The sequence below is a fragment of the Anolis sagrei genome, chromosome 1, assembly GCF_037176765.1.
Source record: "Anolis sagrei isolate rAnoSag1 chromosome 1, rAnoSag1.mat, whole genome shotgun sequence".
NCBI classification, from domain to species: domain Eukaryota; kingdom Metazoa; phylum Chordata; class Lepidosauria; order Squamata; family Dactyloidae; genus Anolis; species Anolis sagrei.
This window is the reverse complement of record NC_090021.1, coordinates 191,178,513-191,202,032: the sequence shown is the minus strand read 5'-3', so window position 1 is coordinate 191,202,032 and position 23,520 is coordinate 191,178,513. Positions and strand designations below refer to the sequence as shown.

General features: G+C 45.3%; 2 protein-coding genes across 3 annotated transcripts in view; both read left to right on the top strand.

The window, feature by feature from the left end:
• HOXD3 (homeobox D3) overlaps nucleotides 1-23,520 on the top strand; it is a 120,267-nt gene that overhangs the window by 29,507 nt on the left and 67,240 nt on the right. The gene's annotated exons all lie outside the window — the stretch shown is intronic.
• HOXD8 (homeobox D8) lies at nucleotides 7,476-13,249 on the top strand. 2 transcript variants are annotated; one of them, XM_067471364.1, is made up of 2 exons: nucleotides 7,476-8,997; nucleotides 12,421-13,249. In XM_067471364.1, the coding sequence occupies exons 1-2, from the start codon at nucleotides 8,493-8,495 to the stop codon at nucleotides 12,714-12,716; spliced, it is 801 nt and encodes a 266-aa protein (XP_067327465.1). In that variant the 5' UTR covers nucleotides 7,476-8,492; the 3' UTR covers nucleotides 12,717-13,249. The 2 variants fall into 2 exon arrangements, with proteins under 2 accessions (XP_067327465.1, XP_060635550.1); XM_060779567.2 differs by having other exon boundaries at nucleotides 12,418-13,249.

The following is a 23,520-nucleotide window of genomic DNA, read 5'->3' as shown; positions in this document are numbered from 1 at the left end:
CTCTCCTCTCCCTCCTTCCCATTGCTCGCCCTCCCCGGCCCCACAGGCGCCCGTGGGGAGAAAGGCCTGGAGGGAAAGGTGCTGCATTGCTTCGCGCCTTTCATACACCTATCAGTGGAAAACAACAACACAGGAAGGACGGAGGTGTCATAAAGCCATTGAGGAGGCTAGACGTCTGGACTTAATGAGTTTACGATATGCCAGGGCGCTTTTCTCTCTCCTTCCCCCCACCCCCACCCCACCCCCTCTGCCATTGGGATGCTTGTGTGTGTTGGGATAAAACACAAAACCAGGCCTTCAAAGTCCGGACTATAAACATCAATGCCTCGCCCGAGGAGGTCAGAGAGACAACTCTCCAGATCCTGGGGAAGGCCATGAAAGCCATCTGGGTGGGGTTTGGGCAACAACAAGGAGCGGGGGTGGGGGGCAAACATTTTAGATAGCCAGGCTTCTTGTTGGAAGTAATGGAAGAGGTTATGATGAGCATTTAATTCCAGGAAGTATGGAGGAAGCCGGAGAAAAAGCAGCCCCGGGACTGAGAGGCAGGCCTTGAAAGACAGTTCAGGGGAAAGTTGAATTCCAGTCCCTTTGAGCGGAGTCTAAACTTGTGGCCTAATCCCAAGGCCATGTTTATTGATTTCAAAATGGCGACACAGGCAGAAAGGACGGCTATCGGTTTCCTTCGACCCCCTTCACTTTGGTGGAAAAGGGCGATTGCTTTCTATAGCACACACACACAACAAATGTAATGAGTGTATGTGTGTATATAATGCGAGGTGCTATGATATATATATATATATATATATATCTCCACACACCAAACGTAATGACTGTGTGTGTGTGTGTATATATATATATATAAATAATGTGATGGAGAAATATGTATATATATTTCACACACACACACACACACACACGCATATATCCACACACCAAATGTAATGATTGTGTGTATGTGTGTGTATATATATATGTATAATGTGATGGAGAAATATGTATATATCTATATTTCACACATACACACACACACACACATATATATCCACACACCAAATGTAATGACTGTGTATGTATGCGTGTGGGTATATATAATGTGATGGAGAAATATGTATATATATTTCACACACACACACACATATATATCCACACACCAAATGTAATGACTGTGTGTATGTGTGTGTATATATAATGTGATGGAGAAATATGTATATATCTATATTTCACACACACACATATATATCCACACACCAAATGTAATGACTGTGTATGTGTATATATAGATATATACATATTTCTACATCACATTATATATATATATATATATATATATATATATATGCACACACACAGTCATTACATTTGGTGTGTGTGTACGTGTGTGTGTGTGTGTGTGTGAAATATAGATATATACATATTTCTACATCACATTATATATATAAAATGAGGTAGAAAGCCTTAATGTTACATATGTGCTTTATACACACACACCAAATGTAATCAGTGTGTGTATGTGTATGTGTATATGTGTGTGTGTGTATATATATATATATCCACATCACATTATATATACACACAGTCATTACATTTGGTGTGTGTGTATATACACACACTCACACACACATATACATATATGAGTGTAATGAGTGTCTCCACATACACCAAATGTAATGACTGTGTGTGTATATAATATGATGTGGATATATATATATAATATATATATACACACATACATACACATACACACACTGATTACATTTGGTGTGTGTGTATAAAGCGCATATGTAGCATTAAGGCTTTCCACCTCATTTTATTGTTGCTGTTGCTGTTGCTGTTGTTGTTGTTGTTGTTATTATTATTATTATTATTATTATTATTATTATTATTACTCCAAGCGCCCTAGAGGAAATCGACCCACAATCCCATGATCCTTGGGAGAAATATCATGAAATGGACAAGTTCAAGGCAGGAGGGTTATGAACGTGGAAATAAATCAGACCAAAAACCCACACGATGTGGGAAGAGTGCAGAATTTGTACAACAGGGCTTCTTGTCGTTCGTTTTAGTGTATTATTTCAACGTCATTAGATTTTAGGGAGCTTTTTATTGGGTTCAGTAAAATATCTACGACACTCTGGTTAACAAAAGGCAATCCTGCACATTCATGGCGAAGATTTCCCTGTCATTCAAGATGTAGGGCTGCGGCGTGTACAAGCACCCCTTCTTTTTTGTGAATATTATATATATATATATATATATAGAGAGAGAGAGAGAGAGAGAGAGAGAGAGAGAGAGAGGTCATTCTTGGTAACATTTGCACGCTCCTTGTTTTTTTTCTTTTTATTTTGAGGGGGAGGGGCATGACTTCAGTAGCTTTTAGCCAACAGAGTTTTAAAAACAAAAAACAAAGGAAAAAATGTTTCCAGATTTATGGACACCGAAAGCTAATAGGTTTCTTTCACAGTCAATGCAGGAAAAGCATAAAGTCCTGGGTCTCCGATCAGCATTGGGTTTCGCCACTAGAGGGCAGTGTTGTTCCATTCTCTGGAAATGTTCTGTATCTGAGCAGGATTATGTGTTTATTAAAAGATATACAGACTATGGTACTTGTTTTTTTACCCCCACCTCGACATCCATGGCTTTGGTGTTTGCAGCCAAAACTAAATGAACGTGGCGGTACTTTTCTGTGATCTAATTAATTACTCTAGGGGTATCTACCAAGGCACCACTTTGAAAGGTACCTCCTTAGTCTATTAATTTATCCAGGGCACCAAATGTAGTTATTCGAGGTTATAAATGTGTGAGGGGAAATGCTGGGTCACCAAGCAATTTCATTTTTTTATAAATGTAAAATTCAGGCAGGTAAATTCAAATCATGGGCGTGATATGTTGAACAGGCCTACAGAATCATCAGATAAGGGATAGATTTGTGCTATTCTGGCATCTTCTGAAAAAACTAATTTTGGAGCTGTTGTACCTGCCTGTCAACCATTTTTGTGGGGCCCTTCCGCACACCCTTAAAACCCATAATATCAAGGCAGAATAACCCACAATATCTGCTTTGAACCGTGTTATCTGAGTCCGCACTGTGATATATTTGAGTTCAACACAGATAATGTGGGATTTTATTCAGCTGTGTGGAAGGGGCCTTAGTAAACAACAGAAAAAGATAGAAACAAAATGAGCTTGAAGGCCTTTTCTGCTCTCTGGAGAATGTATGTGGGATTTCCTCTTCCCTCGAAAAGAGGTTCAAAGGTGAGCCAAAACCACCCGTTATTTCGTCATTAAACTTGCATTTGATGCCTTCCCTTGCCTGCATAAACACTCGCACACAATTATGCATCTAAGTAAAATACATTTACTTCTGACAAGGACTTTTGAGTACCCAAAACACCCAGGGCCCTTCCACGCAGCCACATAAACCAGAATATCAGGGCAGAAAATCCCACAACATCTGCTTTGAACTGGGTTGTTTGAGTCCACACTGCAATATATTCCAGTTCAAAGCAGAAAAAGTTGAATTTTATTCAGTTGTGTGGAAGTGGCCACAGACTTTCTATGCTTATCCAGGTTTACAGTGTGTGCAAGTGGAATTCTCTACTCCTGTACTTATTATAATAGAAATAATGTTTTCTTTTTTTATTGTGATGATGATGATGATGGTTCTTCTCTACATATTCAGAAGCAACTTCCAATGAGCCAAGTGGATAGAATTGCAAGCTTGGTCAACCCGAAATCCCGGACGACTGGAGAACCTCCTTCATTCAGAAGACCATATTACAGCTGAAGGTTCATTCGGTGTGAAATTTACCAGTTACCCATTTTCTCCACTTTAACTATCATGGTTGAAATCAATGAAATGCTGTGATTTGTGTGTTGAGTGTGTTGAGGAACCAGCACTTTTGGACAGAGAAAGCCAAAAATATATTCCTTATGTTTCCATTACACTGAGTCATGGCTTTAAACTGCATCAATTCTACAGTATAGATACACCCAGTATTATAAAACATGGAAGTACCCCTTAGAAATTATGTTAACGATGTTGATGACAATAATACCATCTATGACAAGGCTTGTCTTTCCTGATTCTTGGCAGGAGGTTGGACTGGATGGCTCAGGAGGTCTCTTCCAACTCTATGATCCTATCATTCTAATGTTGTTTGGGTTAGTGGAGAAACAGAAAACCTGGAATCTGATTCTGGGATATAGGGCCTGTTTGGAAGATAGATAATACATTTAATATTTAATAATATTTAGATAGGTAATATATTTGCTGAAGTAGACTAGGGGTGGATCTATACTGTAGAATTAATGCATTTTGGCACCACTTTAACTTCCATGGCTTAATGCTATATAATCCTGGGAGTTTTAGTTTGGTGAAGCACCAGCACTCTTTGATAGAGAAGGCTAATGAGATTGTAAAACTACAATTCCCAGGATTATATAGCATTAAGCCACGGAAGTTGAAGTGATGTCAAAGTATTGATTCTGTAGTATAGATGTGCTTACAGTCTTCCAAAGTTTATGCCCAGAGACTTCTTTCTTCCAGCCAATCTCCATGGTGTTACAAGCTCTCTGCACGTTCCTCAAAAAAAAAAAATCAGGTATTTCTCAGCAAAATGTTACTTACTGGTGTCTGGGGGAGATTAAGAATTCATGAAATTTCCTCATCCACTTTGGTTTTGCCATTTTTTAAAAGTAAGATAAGATCATGGGGTGCTCAATAGTTACAGCTGGATTTGGTTGCTTGTTTATCTCAGATTATCTGGCAATGCAGACTCATATAATCCATTTTAAAGCAGAAAACCTGGGATCAGATCCTGGGATATAGGACCTGTCTGGAAGGGCCCTACCAAATCGTCTGCTAAAAACGTCGTCTTCCCAGCTAGTCTGGAAGGTACTCTACAATTCCTGTTTATGCCTATATGATTAAGTCTTTGAAAACTCCTATTTGGGGCAGCGTTTTCAACATCAGTGTCTCTCACTACTAAGATGGGGAAGAAAAGCTCAACTCCATCACACATTTTATGTCACGATGAATTTTGTTGCAAATTTTTTGGGAGGAGGGGTAAACATATTAAACCGTGAAAGGAAGAAAAGGGGGAACCTGTGAGAGAAAGACGGGAATTAAAATCTATAGGATGTTCTCAATACAACCTATCCCAGACTTTTCAGCCTGTTTCCATATTATGTTTGTAGTGTAACCAGATGGGGAACCATTCATTTCAAGTTATCTAAAGAGGAGAAAAGGTGGGTGTATTTTAAATGTCTCTTTCCCATATCTATATGATTTAATTTGTTGTGGATTGCTGTGAGTTTTCCGGGCTGCAAGGCCATGTACCAGAAACATTCTCTTCTGACGTTTCACCCACATCTATGGCAGGCATCCTCAGAGGTTGAGGGGTCTGTTGGAAACTAGGCAAGTGAGGTTTATATATCTGTGATATATTTCGAGTGGGAGAAAGAACTCCTGTCTGTGAATGTTGCAATTGGCCACCTTGATTAGCATTTAATGGCCTTGCACTTCAAAATCTGGTTGCTTCCTGTCTGGGGGAGTCTTTTGTTGGAAGGTGTTAGCTGGTCCTGATTGTTTCCTGTCTTGAATTCCCCCGTTTTCTGCCTACCATAGATGTGGGCTAAACGTCAGGAGATAATGCTTCTGGATCATGGCCATACAGGCTGGAAAACCCACAGCAACCCATCTGATTTAACTAATCATGGGACCTAGCAGCTACGGCTCTGTGGTTCCATCCAGGGTGGTAAGGTCAAGAGAAATACTTTCCTTTCGGTTTTGGGATCTGGAAAAGCCTTATATCTATTCATGGGAAAGAGTTGCCTCAGTTGGATCAGTGTTGGAATTTCATGATGGTCTTGCTTTCAAGTGTTCTTAATTTCGTGTACTCAAAGAAGAAAATAGTGGCCAACCTTCTACTTTTGGAAAACTGGTACGTTTTGGAGACACAAAGATAATTCTCCGACTCTTGATTTCATATGTTCATTTTGTTTTTATTTATTTCATGGGCTCCAGCATTGATTTCGATAAAAGTTTGCCTAGGATCGCAGTCCAAATGCATGCTTACTGTTCAGTTCATGTCGCCATCCCACCTGCCAGAAGGTCAAGCTGTCTGTCCCAAAATATCCAGTTCGCCCCATGCTCCTCCTGTCTCCCCAGTAAAGAAAAAGGCTGAGCAAACTGGGTCCAAACCCCCACCTTTGGTTCTGGAAAAGGAGAACTGTTACAAGGGAAGCAGCAGAGCACAACAGCACTGCTCGGGCCTCTGCTATGACTTCCTTGATCCGGAGATTTCAGACTCAAGCAGTACCGCCAGTAATCCCCCTCTGATGCAGAAGTGGTGATTATTAATGGTAATATAATAATACATTATTAAATAGCTAATTAATAATAAATTATGGGTGGCGGTGATGACGACGGAGGCCTCCCCCACTTTCTCTGGCTTGCTTGGTTCACCGAGTTGTGAAATGATGGCAAACGTATTCATGGACATGACTTCCATTAAGTGTCAATTAATCCGGCCTCTGCAGCCAGGCACGCACTGCGTCAAGGGTAAATAAATGTGCAACCAATGCCTCGCTCTCCCTCCTCCAGTCTTCCCTAGGCCGCTGTACATTCTGGTTTTGAGACTTGGACTAAGGCCGGATCTACATTGCCATCTCACGCAGTTTCAGCATGCAGATTTAATGCTTCGAACGGGATTATATATGAGTCTAGTAAATATTTTCACCTGACATGTGGGATACTGGGGGTTGGTGCTCATCTCAATTTCTAAGATGAAGAGCTGGCGTTGTCCTTAGACACCTCCAAAGTCATGTGGCCGGCATGACTGCATGGGGCGCCATTATATAGCAGTTTACACTGCTATATAATGCAGTTGATCTGCATTATGTACATGGCGCCTAAGGGACCTTCCACACAGCCATATAACCCAGAATACCAAGGCAGAAAATCCCACCAAATCTGCTTTGAACTAGGGGCCCTTCCACACATATCCCAGAATACCAAGGCAGAAAATCCCACATGATCTGAGTGTGGACTCTGATAACCCTGTTCAAAGCAGATATTGTGGGATTTTCTGCCTTGATATTCTGGGATATAGGGCTGTGTGGAAGGGTCCTGGGTTATCCGAGTCCACACTATCATATTTTCCAGTTTCAGCTGTGTGGATTCTGGAGACCTCGATCCTCCTCGCTTGGAAGCCTGATTTTAGACAAGTCACGCTCTCCCCGGCTCCAGAGGGAAGGCACAAGCAGCCATCTCTGAACAAATCTGCTAAGAAAACCCCGTGATAGATGCACCCTCTGTTTGAAATGACTCCATGGTACACAACCATAAATTGATGTTCTGCTCGCCCTCCTTCCCACCCTTCTTCCTCCTGCAATTCTATGGCGAAACCCATCTCCCCAGATGACTGTCTCTTCCTCCGCCTTGGAAATCAATTGCAGCCTCCTCTCCCCCCCCCCCTCTCTCTGCCCAGCCCTTTCTCCCCGTCATCCCCTCCCACCCCCTGCCCTTGTCCCTGGGGATGGTTTATGACCTTCGGGGCCCTGCCTGTTACCGTTGGAATTGAGCTCTCAACAACAGCTCCCTCCAACCCTGGATCAGGAGCTTTTGTCCCCCCCCCCCCCCCCATCGTCTTCTTCTCTAACAATTCTACCCTTTGATCCGGAAGTGGAAACTCGCTTCCCTATTTCCGAGGAAGGAGATGCTGCACGGGTGGGTGGGATTGGTTCATATTTTACACCCTTCTTCTTGAGGTCTTCTGGTGTGCTCCCAGGAGCTCTTAAACCTTGGCCTGAAAGAACTGCCCAGAAGTCCCTTCAAAGCGGTGATCCCCAGAGCCACCTAAAATGCAGCTTTTTAAAGGCCCCAGGTTATGAGGTGCCCATAAAATTACGCCCACACCCCGGTGCTTTGGGGGCTCTTAAACCTGACCTAGCTCGGAGATCCCAGCGTGGCTTAATCCAGTTTTAACACAGGCCTGTTCTCCTCCTCTCTTTGGAAGTCGGCCTACCTTTCCCCCTAGATCTTGGCCCTGGTTTTTCCTCTCTGCAGAGGAATTAATAAGCGTCCAAAGCGCTGGAGGGCTGGGGTGGAGAAAGAGGCAGAGAAACGGAGGCTGGGAGGGAGGAAGGGAGAGGAACCAGTGGGGCAGATTGGACTGCTTGTTGTGTGGGACTCTCTGCCTCTCGGTCCGTTTCTCCTTTCCGCCTCGGGAAAGCTCCCTGTGCCTTGCCCTGGACTCCGGCCCTTGTGAGTGAGTGAGTGTGTCTGAGTGAGTGTGTGCCAGCAAGCGAGTGTGTGCCTAATAGGAAATAGTAAAAGCAGCGAGGCAGGTCAGAGATCTCAGCTGGCGGGCCAGTCAAGCAGCGCCTCCGCAGAAGCAGCCAGGAGTAAAGTGGGAGTAAGGGCAGAGTTGCAGCAGGAGCAGCAGCAGGGCCTCGGCGGCTGCTGCCTCGGCGCCTCCGCCTGCCCGCCCATGAGCTCCTACTTCGTCAACCCGCTCTACTCCAAGTACAAGGCGGCGGCGGTGGCGGCGGGGGGAGGAGGGGGCGAGCCGGCCATCAATCCCGCTTACTACGAGTGTCACTTCGCGCCCGCCGCCGCCGCCCTCCTCTACGGCAACAGCGCCTTCCCCGGACCGGGCGGCAGCAGCGGGCCGGAATACTACCACCAGCACCACCAGCACCCGCCCGGCAGCAGCCCCTCCGCCTACAACCAGTCGCTGGGTCCTCCTCCTCTGCCTCCTCCTCCGCCTCCGTCCCAGGCCTCCTGCGCCGCCGTCCTGCCTTGTCCCGGGGAGCCGGCCAAGTTTTACGGATACGATAACTTACAGAGACAGCCGGTTTTTACGACGCACCAAGAGGCCGAGCTGGTCCAGTATCCTGACTGTAAATCGTCCAGTGCTAATCTTGGCGAGGACCCAGAGCTCTTAAATCATGGCGCGTCTCCGGCTCCGATGTTTCCCTGGATGAGACCACAAGGTTGGACGCGGGCGAGGTGGCTCCGCTCTCCTCCTCCTCCTCCTCCTCCTCTCGGCCTGCCTGCCTGCCTTTCCCCCGCCGCTGCTTTCTCTCCCTCCGTCTTGTCCTCCCCTGTGGAAACAGGGCCGCTTGCTTCTCCTTCAGTTTGCCTCTTTCTCTGCTTGCCTCCAGAAGAAGCCGCAAAGTATTGAACCCCGGCGCTCTTTCTTCCTTTTCCTTCTTTCACTTACTTTTTCTTCCTTCCTATAACTACCGTTGCATTTATTGATACGCTTAACACCGAGAGACTTTCTTTTTGCCTCCAAAGTTAGTCACCAAGTATTTCATGCCCACATTATTTCTTTCTTTCCTGCCCGTCTTTCCTCCCTCCCTCCCTAAACTACACACTTCTTTCCTAAACTACACACTTCTTTACTTCTTTAGGAAAGAGGTGTGTAGTTTAGGAATATATTAATATATTTAGTTTAGGAATATATTAATATATCAATATATTTAATACAGTGTGGGTTTTTTTCCTCCAAAAGAAATCACAAAGTATTTATGATGGGCACTCTTTCCTTCTTTCTTTCCTTCCTTCCTTCCTTCCTTCTTTCCGTTTCTTCCTGTATTAAATGTATTAATGAGGGCAAACATTAATACATTTTATACAGAGTGCCTTTCTTTGTTTTCCTCCAAAGGAACTCACAAAAATATTGTGTTGTCGAAGGCTTTCATGGCTAGAATCACTGGGGGCCCTTCCACACAGCTGCGTAATATCTCACAGTATCGGCTTTGAACTGGAACATATGGCAGTGTGGACTCAGATAAACCGGTTCAAAGCAGATATTGTGGGAATTGGTTCCTTGATATTCTGGGTTGCTGTACGTTTTCCGGGCTGCATGGTCATGTTCTAGAACGTCAGGAGACAGGGCCCAGTCAGGATTTTGATGGGAGGGCTGAGTTTGATTGGGGGGGGAGCTGGGGATCTACCCTAGCAAACCTTTTGTATCGTTATCCCAATAGCCCCAAGCATATGGGATATATTGAGCATGGTGATCAGATCATGATATGAATAAACATAACAGTTTAAATAATGTACCAGTAAGGCCTTCTTGCAGACCACCCCGAGAATTTCGGGGTGGGGGGCTGAAGCACCTCAAGATCCTCCCTGCTTCTGGGGGATCTTGCCTGCTTCTGGAACAAGGCCATACAGCTCGGAAAACTCACAGCAACCCAGTCTCAATATATTTATTATCATCACCCCTTTCTTCCTTCCTTCCTTCCTTCCTTCAAATACCTACTGTTGCCCTTATTAATACATTTAATACAGAATGCCTTTCTTTTTTGCTCGCCAAAGAAACTCACAAAATATTGTGTTGTCCAAGGCTTTCATGGCCAGAATCACCGGGGGGCCCTTCCACACAGCTGAATAACATCCCACAGTATCTGCTTTGAACTGGAATATTCAAAGCAGTGTGGACTCAGATAATCCAGTTCAAAGCAGATATTGTGGGATTTTCTTCCTTGATATTCTGGGTTATATGGCTGTGTGGAAGGGTCCTGGGTTGCTGTGAGTTTTTCGGGCTTATGGCCACTTTCTTGAACGTCAGGACAGAACAGAATGCTTCTGGAACATGGCCATACAGCCCGGAAAACTCACAGCAACCTAGTCAATATTTATTATCATCACCACTTCCTTCCTTTTCTACTTCCTTCCTATAACTCCATACTGTTTTCATTTATTAACACAAGTAACACAAAGTGCTTTCTACTTCTTTGACACAAACTCCGGGATTTACTGGTGCCCCAGCCCCGAATTTGTGAGGAGAAAAACAAACCGAAACAATCCAGACTTGGGCCCCTTCCACACAGTTGAATAAAATCCCACACTATCTGCTTTAAACTGGGATATGTGGAAGTGTGGACTCGGATAAACCAATCAAAAGCAGATATTGTGGGATTTTCTACCTTGATATTCTGGGTTATATAGTTGTGTGGAAAGGCCCTTGGAAAGTCCTTCTTTTGCATGAGATGCTGGAATGTTCCTCCTGGAATTTTTATTTAGGGCCCCTCCGCACAACCCTATATCCCAGAATATCAAGGCAGAAAATCCCACAATATCTGCTTTGAACTGGGTTATCTGAGTCCACACTCAGATAATGTGGGATTTTCTGCCTTGATATTCTGGGATATAGGGCTGTGTGGAAGGGCCCTGAATAAACTGAAACTTTCCCAAGGGCTGGCATTAAGAGACTCAGGCTGGATTTACACTTCCCTGTAGCCCAGGATCTGATCCCAGATTATCATGTTATCCCAGATTATTTGGCAGTAGATTGATATAATCCAGTTTAAGACAGATAATCTGGGATCAGATTCTGGAATATAGGGCAGTGTAAATCCAGCCTCAGAGTGCACCTAGACTGTAGAATTAATGGAGTGTGATACTGAACTGTCAGGACTTAATACTATGGAATAATGGGAGTTGTAGTTTTGCAAGGCCTTTATCCTTCCCTGCCAGAGTGCTGGTGCTTTACAAAATTACAACTCACAGAATCCCATAGCATTGAGCCATGTCAGTTAAAGAGGTGTCCCACAGCATTAGGTATAGGGACCTCATCACACTAGCAGTGGTTCTCAACCTGAGGTCCCCAGATGTTTTTGGCCTCCAACTCCCAGAAATCCTAACAGCTGGTAAACTGGCTAGGATTTCTGGGAGTTGGGGACTAAAAACATCTGGGGACCCCAGGTTGAGAACCACTGCACTAGAGAATGACTCCACTTTAAATCCGGTTGCTGCCTCCTGCAGTAATCTGGGATTTGTAGTCTAGGGAGGAGGCTTTAACAGCCTCACTAAACTATAAACTCCAGAATTCTGCAAAACGTGGAAACCGGATTTTAAGTGGAATCATTCTCTAGTATGAAGTAGTTGAAGTACCCTCAGACCCAGCCTCCTTTCTGTGGGCTCTTCCACACAGCCCTATATCCCAGAATATGGAGGCAGAAAATCCCACATTATCTGAGTGTGGACTCAGATAACCTAGTTCAAAACAGATATTGTGGAATTTTCTGCACTGATATTCTGGGATATTGAGCTGTGTGGAAGGGCCCCCGTGTTCTGCCTTCATTGGAACATACAGCTGAATAAAATCCCACATTTTCTGCTTTGAACTGGAATATATGGCAGTGTGGACTCAGCTCACCAAGTTCAAAGCAGTTCTTGTGGGATTTTATGCCTTGATATTCTGAGTTATATGATTGTGTGGAAGGGCCCTTAATCTCCCTGTTCGCTAGTGAACGATTTGTGGGACTTATTATTTCAAAGTAAGGAACGTTTAGGGTGTTATGAAGAGGGAGGGGGGAACCACTGCGCCCCTGCGAGTCTTTATTGCATTTTTGGGATGGTTTGGTAAAGAAAACGCTGTGTTTTCCTCCCCGAAACAGCAGCTCCCGGTAGGCGGAGAGGAAGGCAAACCTACAGCCGCTTCCAGACGCTGGAGCTAGAAAAGGAGTTCCTTTTTAACCCCTACTTGACTAGGAAGCGAAGGATCGAGGTCTCCCACGGGCTAGGACTCACCGAGAGGCAGGTCAAGATCTGGTTTCAGAACCGGAGGATGAAATGGAAAAAAGAGAACAACAAGGACAAATTCCCCTCTGCCAGGCAAGAGGGGAAAGAAGGAGAGGACGCCGAAAAGGAAGCCCAGGAGGAAGTGGAAGGGAGAATGGAAGACCCAACGGATTGAGGTTCTCCTGGCTTCTCCCTCTTCCTTCCGCCAACCTTGGCCAAAGACAATGAATAAGGGGGGGGGGTCTCCCCCACTTCCACTACTCAGGCACCTTTGCTGCAAGGGCCCCCGCCTTGCTTCTTAAGCTACCTGTGTTAGAGTTTTATTTTATTTGTCTCTGCACCGTGCACTCAATGGGGAGTCCCACGTGGCGGCTGCTGATTCTGCACCTGTCCCCACCCTCACCCCAACTCTGCCCTTTACCTGAAGTTTGATCCCGAGGGGGAAAAAAATCAAGGGATTTTCTACCTACTTGGGGAGGGGGGGGGGCTTCTTCTTTTCTATATCAAGGATGGAATGTCAGGCCTATCCAAAGCTTTTGGGAATCGAATCAACCTAAGTGCAATTGCAATGTCTCTGAAATTTTCTTTGTCGAGTTTGAGGGAAAATAATCAGATATTGATTGATATTTTAACAAATTATGAAATATTTGAATTAAGTATTGATCTTGAAGGATCATGAAATCAAATAAAAATTAATTCCAAATGTAATATTCAGTCCGGGCTCCTTCTCTCTGCTATTTTTTAGCTGAAAAGGGTGGAAAATCCTCAACCCTTTCATGTTTCAGTCAAATCCACGAAAGCTGTGAAACCTTGGCCTAGTTTCTTCAAAAGATCCAAAACCAGGTTTGTTTTATTAACGATCCAATAACACTATGTTTGATGCTGGGATATAAATGTTATTTCCTAATTGGTTCAGTCATAAATACATGGAAATAGTTTATTAAACTGCAAAAACTTTGTCGAAGGCTTTCATGGCTGGAAAGACTGGTTTGTTGTGAGTTTTCCGGGCTGTATGGTGATGTTCCAGAAGCATTCTCTCCTGACGTTTCGCCTGTATCTATGGCAAGCATCCTCAGCGGTTGTGAGGTCCTCTGAGGATGCTTACTATAGATGCAGGCGAAACGTCAGGAGAGAATGCTTCTAGAACCTTGCCATATAGCCCGAAAAACCTACAACAAGCCAATAATAAAAATAATCATGAGGACGACTGCGGTATTGTGTGGTTTCCTGGCTGTATGACCTTGTTGTAGCAGCATTTTCTCCTGACATTTCGCCTACATCTATGGCAGGCATTGTCACAACCTCTGAGGATGCCTTCCATCGATTGAGGAGAAACTACAGGAGAGAATGCTTCTGAAACATGGCTATGCATCCCGGAAAACTCACAACAACCTGCACAAACTTTGTGACAGGATATTCTGCAGCACATTTTGCTTCAGTTTTTCCACCGAATATCTCATTGAGTCTCAAGCAATTCAACATAGTTTGTGGCAGACAAAAAACGAAGTTTCTGGAGTAGAACAACTACTTTCAAACGACCTACTTCACAATTAAACAGGAAATAAGACTTTCAAAACAAGAATAGATTTCCTCCCCAAATTTTGTTACATTGTGTAATCCTACAACAGCGTGGAAATGAGAACCAGCAATTTCTAATGGTTTGATTGCTGGGTTATGACTCTGGAGACTAGGATTCAATTTCTCACTCAGCTATGGAAACCCATTGGGTGACCTTGGCCAAGCCTGAATGCATCCTCAGCCCTTCTGAACAAATTGTGCCAAGGAAACCCCAGGATAGGAGAGAATTTCTCATTGATTGCTGCAGGGCTTTTGCCTCCTAAAGCTAGGAGAAGAGATTTTAATTAAAATTCCAGTATTCAAGCTCTTCCAGGCTTTTTGCAGCAGATTTCCTTGCCTTTAGAGTTTTTGGCTACTCTACTGATAACAATATTATTTGTCCTTTGATCTGCCTTCTTCTTGAGCTCCAACCATCAGGATTTCAGGCTGTTGGCGTCTTCTGTGATGGAAATTCCTTCCATAAAGTACATTTAGATCTAAACCTTGGGAGTGGATGATGAACGCTCAGTTCCACCCCTTAATACAGCATGGCTTCAATTAGTTAATCCATTTTAAAGTAAGCAGGAAACAAAAGCATATTAGTTTTCCTTATTGATTTTTCTTGGATTAAGGGTTTCTTTTTCTTTTTTCTCTTGGAGACTCGGGCTCCAGTCTCAACACAGACAAGAGTAACCGGTTTATATTCATGAGCATGGATATAAACCTCAGTTAGACCGCAGAAGAAAGCGACATTAAAATTAATGGGGCTTCCATGTCTTCCAATTGTTCATGTTTTAACCCTCCCATCACTGTGATAATGGAGCCTCCATAACCAAGAGAAGTAAACCCTGTTACTCAACTAGTGCGTCAACGCCATGCACTGCCTCAGGGGCCCTTCCACACAGCCCTATATCCCAGAATATCAAGACAGAAAATCCCACAATATCTGCTTTGAACTGGATTATTTCAGTTCACACTCAGATAATGTGGGATTTTCTGTCTTGATATTCTGGGATATAGGGCTGTGTGGAAGGGCCCTCAGAGCCTGTATAACCTCAACTTCCTTGGGGCAACTAACCTGCCACCAGGGTCTTCTTTGGAAATATTAAGTTGGGAAGGTCTGAATGAAGAGGGTCAATTGGATCTTCGTACATAAATTGGCCCCACTTCCTCTACTGGGAAATAAATTTGCAGGCAAGCTTGGTCAAGGAGGGAAGGGATGGACCAACTGAAAGGTAGGGACTAGAAGGGCGACCAGGCCTCTTCTGGTTATTAAGGGTGCATCTATACTGAAGAATGAATGCAGTTTGACACCACTTTAAGTGATATGGCTCATTTTTATGGAATCATGGCCTTTGTCTTTAGCCTAGGTCTTTACCTTTACAAGGTCTTTAGCCTACTCTGACTGATATCTCACCAAAACTACATTCCCATGATTCCATAGCACTAAGCCATTGCAGTCAAAGTGATATCAGGGTCCTTCCACACAACCCAGGCATATTGGGGGAGGGGGGCTTGAGGAACTTCAGCCCCTCTCCTCCCAATTCTCATGCTGGTTCGCGAAAAGGCTATACTGGTACATTATTTAAACTGTTATGTTTATTCATATAATGATCCGATCATCATGCTCAATATATCCCATATGCATTGGGGTATTGGGGTAACGATACAAAAGGTTTGCTAGGGTAGACCCCCTTTCACTCAGAGTCAGTCCCCCCCTCCCAAATCAAAATCCTGGCTACGGGCCTGACTCAGCCCTATGTCCCAGAATATCAAGGCAGAAAATCCCACAATGTCTGCTTTGAACTGGGTTATCTGAGTCCACACTCAGATAATGTGGGATGATCTACCTTGATATTCTGGGATATAGGGCTGTAATCTCTTTACACTCTTGAAGGCAGCAATAGGATGGAGTAGTTGGGTCTGGCAAGGCAATGGGGTTTATTTGTTTAGCACACTGAATAATTTTCCTAATTTGTGTGTATGTAAGGGATTCAAGATAAAATAATGAAAATCTAATGTACTGATTTTTTTGTTTAGCTAGAGATCGAAACCTTTCATATACACCCACAGCATCTCATTAGTTATTCTTTTTAGTATTGATATCGGTCTAAATTTTTCCGACAGTGGTGTATCCCACAATCCCACGGGGCAATATTTCATCCCAACCATAGCCAAACCCAAGTCAATCCTGATAAGGCGAGAGTGTAGTGAACCCTGATAGAGTTGCCTTAGAAAATGACCGAAAGCACAAAACAACAACAGCAACCTATAAGGTTACTTATTTAAGTGGGAAATATAATTCAGGTGTGTTGTAGGTACTTATAAGGACAGTGGTGATGGTTTCATTGCTGCTAGTAGTAGTCCTAATTACTATTAGTAGTGCTAACAGCATCAACCCCTACCTTGGGTTTTGTGAGTTTTCCGGGCTGTGTGGCCATATTCCAGAAGCATTCTCTCCGGATGTTTCGCCCATATCTATGGCAGACATCCTCAGAGGTTGTGAGGTCTGTAGGAAACTAGGAAAACGAGGTTCCTCCCACCCTGGACATTATCCCACAGATATATAAACCCCATTTTCCTAGTTTTCAGGCAAGGGAGGTTTATATATCTGTGGAATAATGTCCAGGGTGGCAGAAAGAACTCTTGTCTGCTTGAGGGAAGTGTGAATGTTGCAATTGCCCAGCTTGATTAGTCTTGACAGCTTCAAACATTAATTTACACACATGATCTCTTGCCATCCTTCTTACTGGGAGACCATAGCTTTGCCTAAAACCACCTAGTGATTTCGTGACTGCCACAGATTAGAAGTTTGCATCAAAAGCGGGAGTAACAATGTTTACAGACATGTTATTATTCCGGAATGTAAGAAATAAACTCTTAGTGGGGGTGGGGGTGTGAGACAAACCATCCAGCCCAATTTGGGCTCACCAGTTCATAGTGGCAGCCACAGAACATACCAGACTGTATGAAGTTAACATTTATAAGTAAGCTTGGCTCAAGGGTCTTCAATGAACCAATGGTGAAAATATTCTGGACCTATGGCCAAGGCGTATATATCTATCATCAAAACATTGTATATGTCTATAACCAAGGCATTGAATGTTTGCCTTTTTGCCTGGAAACCACACTGAGTTCCCCCCTCCCGCCCCCGCCCCCCAGACAGCTCGGCCTATAAATAAAGATGTATTATTTATTATTATTTATTATCGGTAGATAGATAGAAATATAGATTCAGATCTGCTGTGGGCAAGCGTGTGTACGTGTGTGTGTGTGTGTGTGTGTGAGTGAGTGAGAGAGAGAGTGTACACATACATAAATACACACCACAGAGGGTAAAAACTATTGGAAATCCTACTGTAACCAATACAGAAATCACCTGTGACATCAAAACGATGAAAGGATTATTCCTTACACAAATAGAATAAGATCAACACTACGGTTTGTTCCTCTCAAACAACACACGAAGCCCTGTTATTACTACTGGCTTGTGTTTATTTACACGCCAACAGCGTTTTACATTTGTCTCCTTCCTCCAGCAAAAGTGGCATTTCTTCCCTTTCAGCCCTCTTCCAACCCTATTGCAGGTCCAAAAATGGCGGGGTTTTCTTTTTCTTGGGTCTTGATCCGGCAGAGGCTTCTCCCGGCCATTTTCAATCCTTCAAGTCCCGAAAACGACTGCAGGAGCCCCGGACAGAGTAGAAACCTGACCCTCTAGATTGAAGACCCTCCTTTCTCTTCCCTGCGCCATTTAGAGGGCATTCTTTCCTTTCCAATACCGTTCTTTCCCGAGCCATTTCCCCCTCCTGAAAAGCATTAATAGCCCCCCAAATCAACTCCATTTGAAACATTATGGGTTTGCAGTGAGGAATTGCGTCCCCAACCCAAGTGCCTAGTTCTGGCTGAATCGGGGCCTGTGGCTGTTGATGGCCTTATTTTATCTCACTGGAGATGAAAAAGGCTTGAACGGAAACTGCTTGCGGGGCTTTAACCAAAACTGTATCCATTGCTCCTCTCTTAACAAGGATTTCTCTTCCACCGGGAGATTTAAATGTGAGAAGGGGGAAATGCGGGGTTGGCCGCCTTCTTCTTTGAATTTCTGTTGTTGTGAAGGGCTATTGAGGGGACTTTATGGCGACCCTATGAATGAGGGGCCTCCAAATCGCCCGGGCACGAATTGCGGGCTCATGGCTGTGGTTGAGCCTCTCTCTGTCCATTCTGGAGGCAGCCATCCTCTCTTCCTCCGCTTCCACGTGGGCTGGAAAACTCGGCCACGGAGGGGGAACTGCGGCAAAACCTGGGAAGCCACCCTTTTTTTGACGCAGAAATTTGCATAACTGCGGCAAAGCTGTCGCAGTGGGTCAGGCTGCGGTTCTCTTCGAGCAGGCAAGCTCCTCAAGAAGGGCTGGGAGGGATGGCGCCCTCTTCCTCGGTGCAAATCTGACCTTTCTAACAAGTTTTGGTAAATATACATATATATTTGGGTGAAAAGAAAGCTTGGGAGTTGTGTTATTCAAAACTAAAACTCATTGAGTTCATGAGGACTGACTCTCAGGTAACTGCGCAAAAGGTTGCCGCAGTGAGGCGAAGACAGAGAGAGAAAAACATCAACCAGAAGCCATTTTGGTTGTGTTTCGAAAGGAACCAACCTTCTTCTATCTAGGAAAAGAGCATCATCTCCTCTTTTTAATCTCATCCGATATTAATTCCATATTTTGGTCGATGCATCTGAAGATAAGAGTTTTGAATTAGTGGGAGGGAACCCTGCACATTTGCTACACACATGTCCTCAACGTATTTTGCAGTGTATTTAATTAATAGAGTCTCCAGCAGATCTTGACTTCATCCCTGTTATCTCTACTAAAAACTACACAACGTAGTAGTTGGGATCTTGCGGTGTGGTTCATCTCCAAGACAGAGGCCATTTTGGAAAGGAGTGGCTCTTTTCTTGCCGGAGTTATTGTCTGTCTGCTACTGTCCTTAAAGGCAGTGAAGCCCATTGTTAAACATTAGAGACCATCACCTTCAATGGGTCTGGATCTGTCCAAATGCCACGAGAAAAATATTTTAAAATGAGCAAAAAAAAATAGTTAACAACCTCCACAATGTGTGTGTTTGTCTTCAAGTCGCCTCTCGAGCTGTGGCGACCCCAAGCCCTTCCACACAGCCCTATATCCCAGAATATCAAGGCAGAAAATCCCACAATATCTGCTTTGAACTGGATTATCTGAATCCACACTCAGATAATGTGGGATTTTCTGCCTTGATATTCTAGGATATAGGGCTGTGTGGAAGGGCTCCCAGATAGTCCAGTTCAAGGCAGATACTGTGGGATTTCCTGCCTTGATATTCTGGGTTATATGGTTGTGTTGAAGGGTCCCCAGATAGCTGTGTGGAAGCCCCCCCCCCCCGCCCCGCCCCCGAATTTCACAGTTTTCTTAAGCAAAGGATTCTCAGAAGTTAAACCGCAATAGGGTGCAAAACATAAGGCTCCCTTTCTTCCCTCCCTCCAAAACCTCTGGTGCAGAGCGAGGTGTGCTGCACTGCATGCTAATATTGGTTTGCTTTGCTCTCGGAATTAATTCTTGTTTGTTTCCATAGACGCACACACAACGATTTCAATCCCAGGACCCTTCCACACAGTCATATAATCCAGAATATCAAGGCAGAAAATCCCACAATATCTGCTTTGAACTGGGTTATCTGAGTCCATATTGCTTGGAATATTCCAGCTCAACGCAGATAATGTGGGATTTTATTCAGTTGTGTGGAAGGCCCCCAGTCAGGCATGTAGACAGGGGGGTGGACTTGAGGGGCTTCAGCCCCCCCCCCCGAAATTATCAGGGTGGTCCGCAAGAAGGCCTTACTGGTGCATTATTCATATCATGATCTGATCACCATGCTCAATATATCCCATATGCATGGGGGTATTGGGATAACGATACAAAAGGTTTGCTAGGGTAGATCCTCAGCCCCCCTTGAATCAAACTCAGCCCCCCCCCAATCAAAATCCTGGCTACGGGCCTGCCTCCAGTGTGTACCCCAAAAACTGAGTTTGTGATTTCAAGTCACCGATGGTCTCCTTCACCCCACCTGCACAATGTCCACACAGGCCAACAACTCCATCTGCACAAGAGCTTCTTCCTCAGCTATAGAGGCCTGGCAGGCATGACTTCAGTTTAGGTTTGTAAACTTTGAGAAGAATAGAAAGTTCGAACCGTTTTTCAGGGCGGATCTTGCATTGCATAACGGAAGGGAATTAAGCCAGCAGTGATCCTAAGGCTACAAATCAGAGGAGAACCCATTTAAACTTTCCAAAGCCTTTCTGGAAGCCAAGATTTCTCGAAGGCGACGGTTCGGGTTTGCTGTCGCTTCTCCAGTTCCCTCCGCAAGGCCTCGGGGAAGGCTCTCCTGGAAAAGAAGGGGAAAGCGGCCATAAAAGGGTCCGTGTGTTGTGATTCTCGCGCCAGCAACACGCTCTCGGCGTCGGGCCAACAAAGCAAATGCAAAGCCCTCCAAAACGGGGGCTTATCATAAACCTTTCCAGCTGCTGTGGCTATTCGAGAAATGTCTTGTGCTTCCTTCTCATGGAAAACCCTCCTTGGTAGGAAAGGTGGAGGAGAAAATGCCGCAGGGATTAGAGCGGTTTCTTCTGGATCTTTGGCCTCGAAAGAGGTGCCTCTCCACAGCCCAAGGGTTTGTGTTTGTGTCTGCATACACCCCACCCATACAATGCTCTCTCTCTCTACACACACACACACACACACGTGCATACATAGGTATTTAAAAAACGAACTAAGAGAATTTCTTCCAGGTTTGCTTTGGATCACAAAAAGATGCGGATTATGGCGATAATCTTTGGATTATATAACGTAATTACTGAACATGTGTATAACGTAATTACTGAACATGGCGCGTCACACGTTTACCCCAAGCAAACAATTTCCTGCCCTTTGACTTACACGGCATATGTATGTATGCATGCATGTGTACACGCATATAGATAAAAAGAGAAGCATTAACAGAACTGGAAAATGTATCATGAGCAAAATGGCCGGGATCACTGGCCCTAGTGTTCTCCAAAAAATCCTATGATCCTATTTTGTGTGCTCGAAGGCTTTCATGGCCGGAATCACTGGGTTGCTGTGAGTTTTCCGGGCTGTCTGGCCATGTTCTAGAAGCATTCACTCCTGGCGTTTCGCCCACATCTATGGCAGGTATCCTCAGAGGTTGAGGGCCCCCACATCAGTGGATGCCTGCCATAGATGTGGGAGAAACGTCAGGAGAGAATGCTTCTGGAACATGGCCACACAGCCCTCGCAGCAGTTCGTGAGCAAAATGTTTCGGCTTCTTCAGGAAAGTGCACTTCATCCAAGGTAATACTGTGGCTGGGTCTACACTGACGTTTAATGCAGTTTGAACTGCATTATACCCTGGCCGCATTATTCCCTGACCATATAATGCAACTGAAACTTCATTAAATGGCAGTGTAGATCTAGCCTCTGTTTCCAGGCAGGCATGACTTCAGAGTGGACTTAATCCTTTCGGTTGAGGCCATGTGGAGTTAAGGTCTTATTACATATTACTGTATACGCACACACAGTAATTACATATATATTATAATTTTTACGGGAGCTCCTACCGTTCCTCAATGAAGGAAAACGAAAGGAAGGGATAAAAGGCGGAAAGACAACAAGCCAGGGAAGGAGGGAGGCAGACATTGCGTTTCTCCCCGGCTCTGTTTAAAAAAGAAAGGAAGGGGAAAGGAGGGAGGGGGGAAGCCTGCAGGAACTGCACTAAATTCCTTTTTGTTTGAAGAAAATTTACAGCTCGGTAATAGACCTTTTACGACCTGTTTGGGCCCGCCATTGGTTGCGCCTGGTCATGTGCGGCGGCCGAGGGCTTTCGGGGGCCCTCTTCTCCCTCCTTCTTCCCCTTTCCTCTTTTCTCTTCCCTGATTTCCCCGGCGAAGGCCAGCCTAGCCTCCCCCCTCTTTCTGCCTTCCTTCCCTCCTTCCTTCCTCACAGTGAGCCTTGGGCTCCAGTTCGGCGGTAGGCTTGAGCTTTTTAAAAATCCCCCCAGCACTTTGGTCTGCGACGAGAACGAGGGATTCCGGTGCCGATCCAGTCCAACCCTAGGCTCCTGCAAATACCCACTCTAAGACCTCGCCATCCGCGGGAGGGAGGGAGACAGGGAGAAAGGGAGGGGGAGGGAAGAAGGGGGCGAGTGGGCGGGGAGAGGCTCGGCTTCCTCCACTTTGCCATCCGGGCGCCTTGTTTACCCAGCCAGGTCTCTTCCCTTCCAGCCCTACCTGTCTTCCCCACCCCACCCCCCACCCCTAACCCTACCCCTCCTCGCCTTTCCCCTCCTTTCTTTTTGATGTCTTTGGTTTCCTTTCCTCCTTTCCCCCGGATCGGGATGGACCTCTCGGATTGCTACCCAAGGCGGCGGCAGCAGCGGCGACGCGCAATGGATTACGGATCCTCCGCCTCGCCAGCGGGGCAACGGACGGGGTAAGGGTTGCACGCCATTCTTGGCCGCCATGGCGGTGCTTGTTTTGATCCTGGTTAGTATTATTACCGAAGGGCTTTCCTTTTGCCTTCAGGCGCCTCTCAAGAAGCCAGGAGTAAGGCTTTGAGCTGGAGCTTTGATTTAAGAGCGCCACCAGGCAAAAGAGATCCCCTCCTCCTTCTCCTCTCAGCCTATTCTCTCTTATTTGAAGGGATTTAGTTCACTCTTCCGTCCACCTTGGCTTTCCTAATCCTGCGAAGGTTTGCCACCTGAGGAAAAGAAGGGAAAGGAAAGGATCTGGGGCTCCGGGAAGGGGGAAACCCCTCGTGTTAAGGGAAAGAGCTGGGGGAGCATTTTCTCTGCTGAGTTAGCAAAACCTGGCAGGCTCTTCTCATCTGGACCCCCATCTTTATCTCGACCCCCTCTTCATGAGGTCCTTCTCCTTATGTGGACCCCCTCCTCATGGGGACCCCTTTCTCATCTAACCCCCCCCCCCCACTCTGCCGGGGTGCTGTTTGATCCCACTGGGCGCTCTCTAATTAGCAACAGGTGGCCTCCCTTCCCTCCCTCTTCCGGGTCATTAAGAGCCAGCCGAGATGCGCCCCCTCCTCTTGCCCCCTCCCCGTTTTGCTGCAGGGTCCTCACAGGGAGTCGTCCTTCCCCTTCCCTCCCCTCTTCGGATTTCTTTAAACACATTGCTATTACTACTACTGTTGTTGTTGTTCTTTGGACCGCTCTGTGCCAGCAATCCGAAGGGGTGGGTTGGGAAGGTGTGTGGCCTTTCGCCCCACAGTGCCCGGGGTTTGGTGGCGAGGCCAAAGGTTTGCAAGAAGGGAAAGACAGACTCTTTCCAAAGCTCTGCTTGGCAGGACTGTGTCTGTTTGTGTGCATGGGGTGGTGGTCCTATTTTT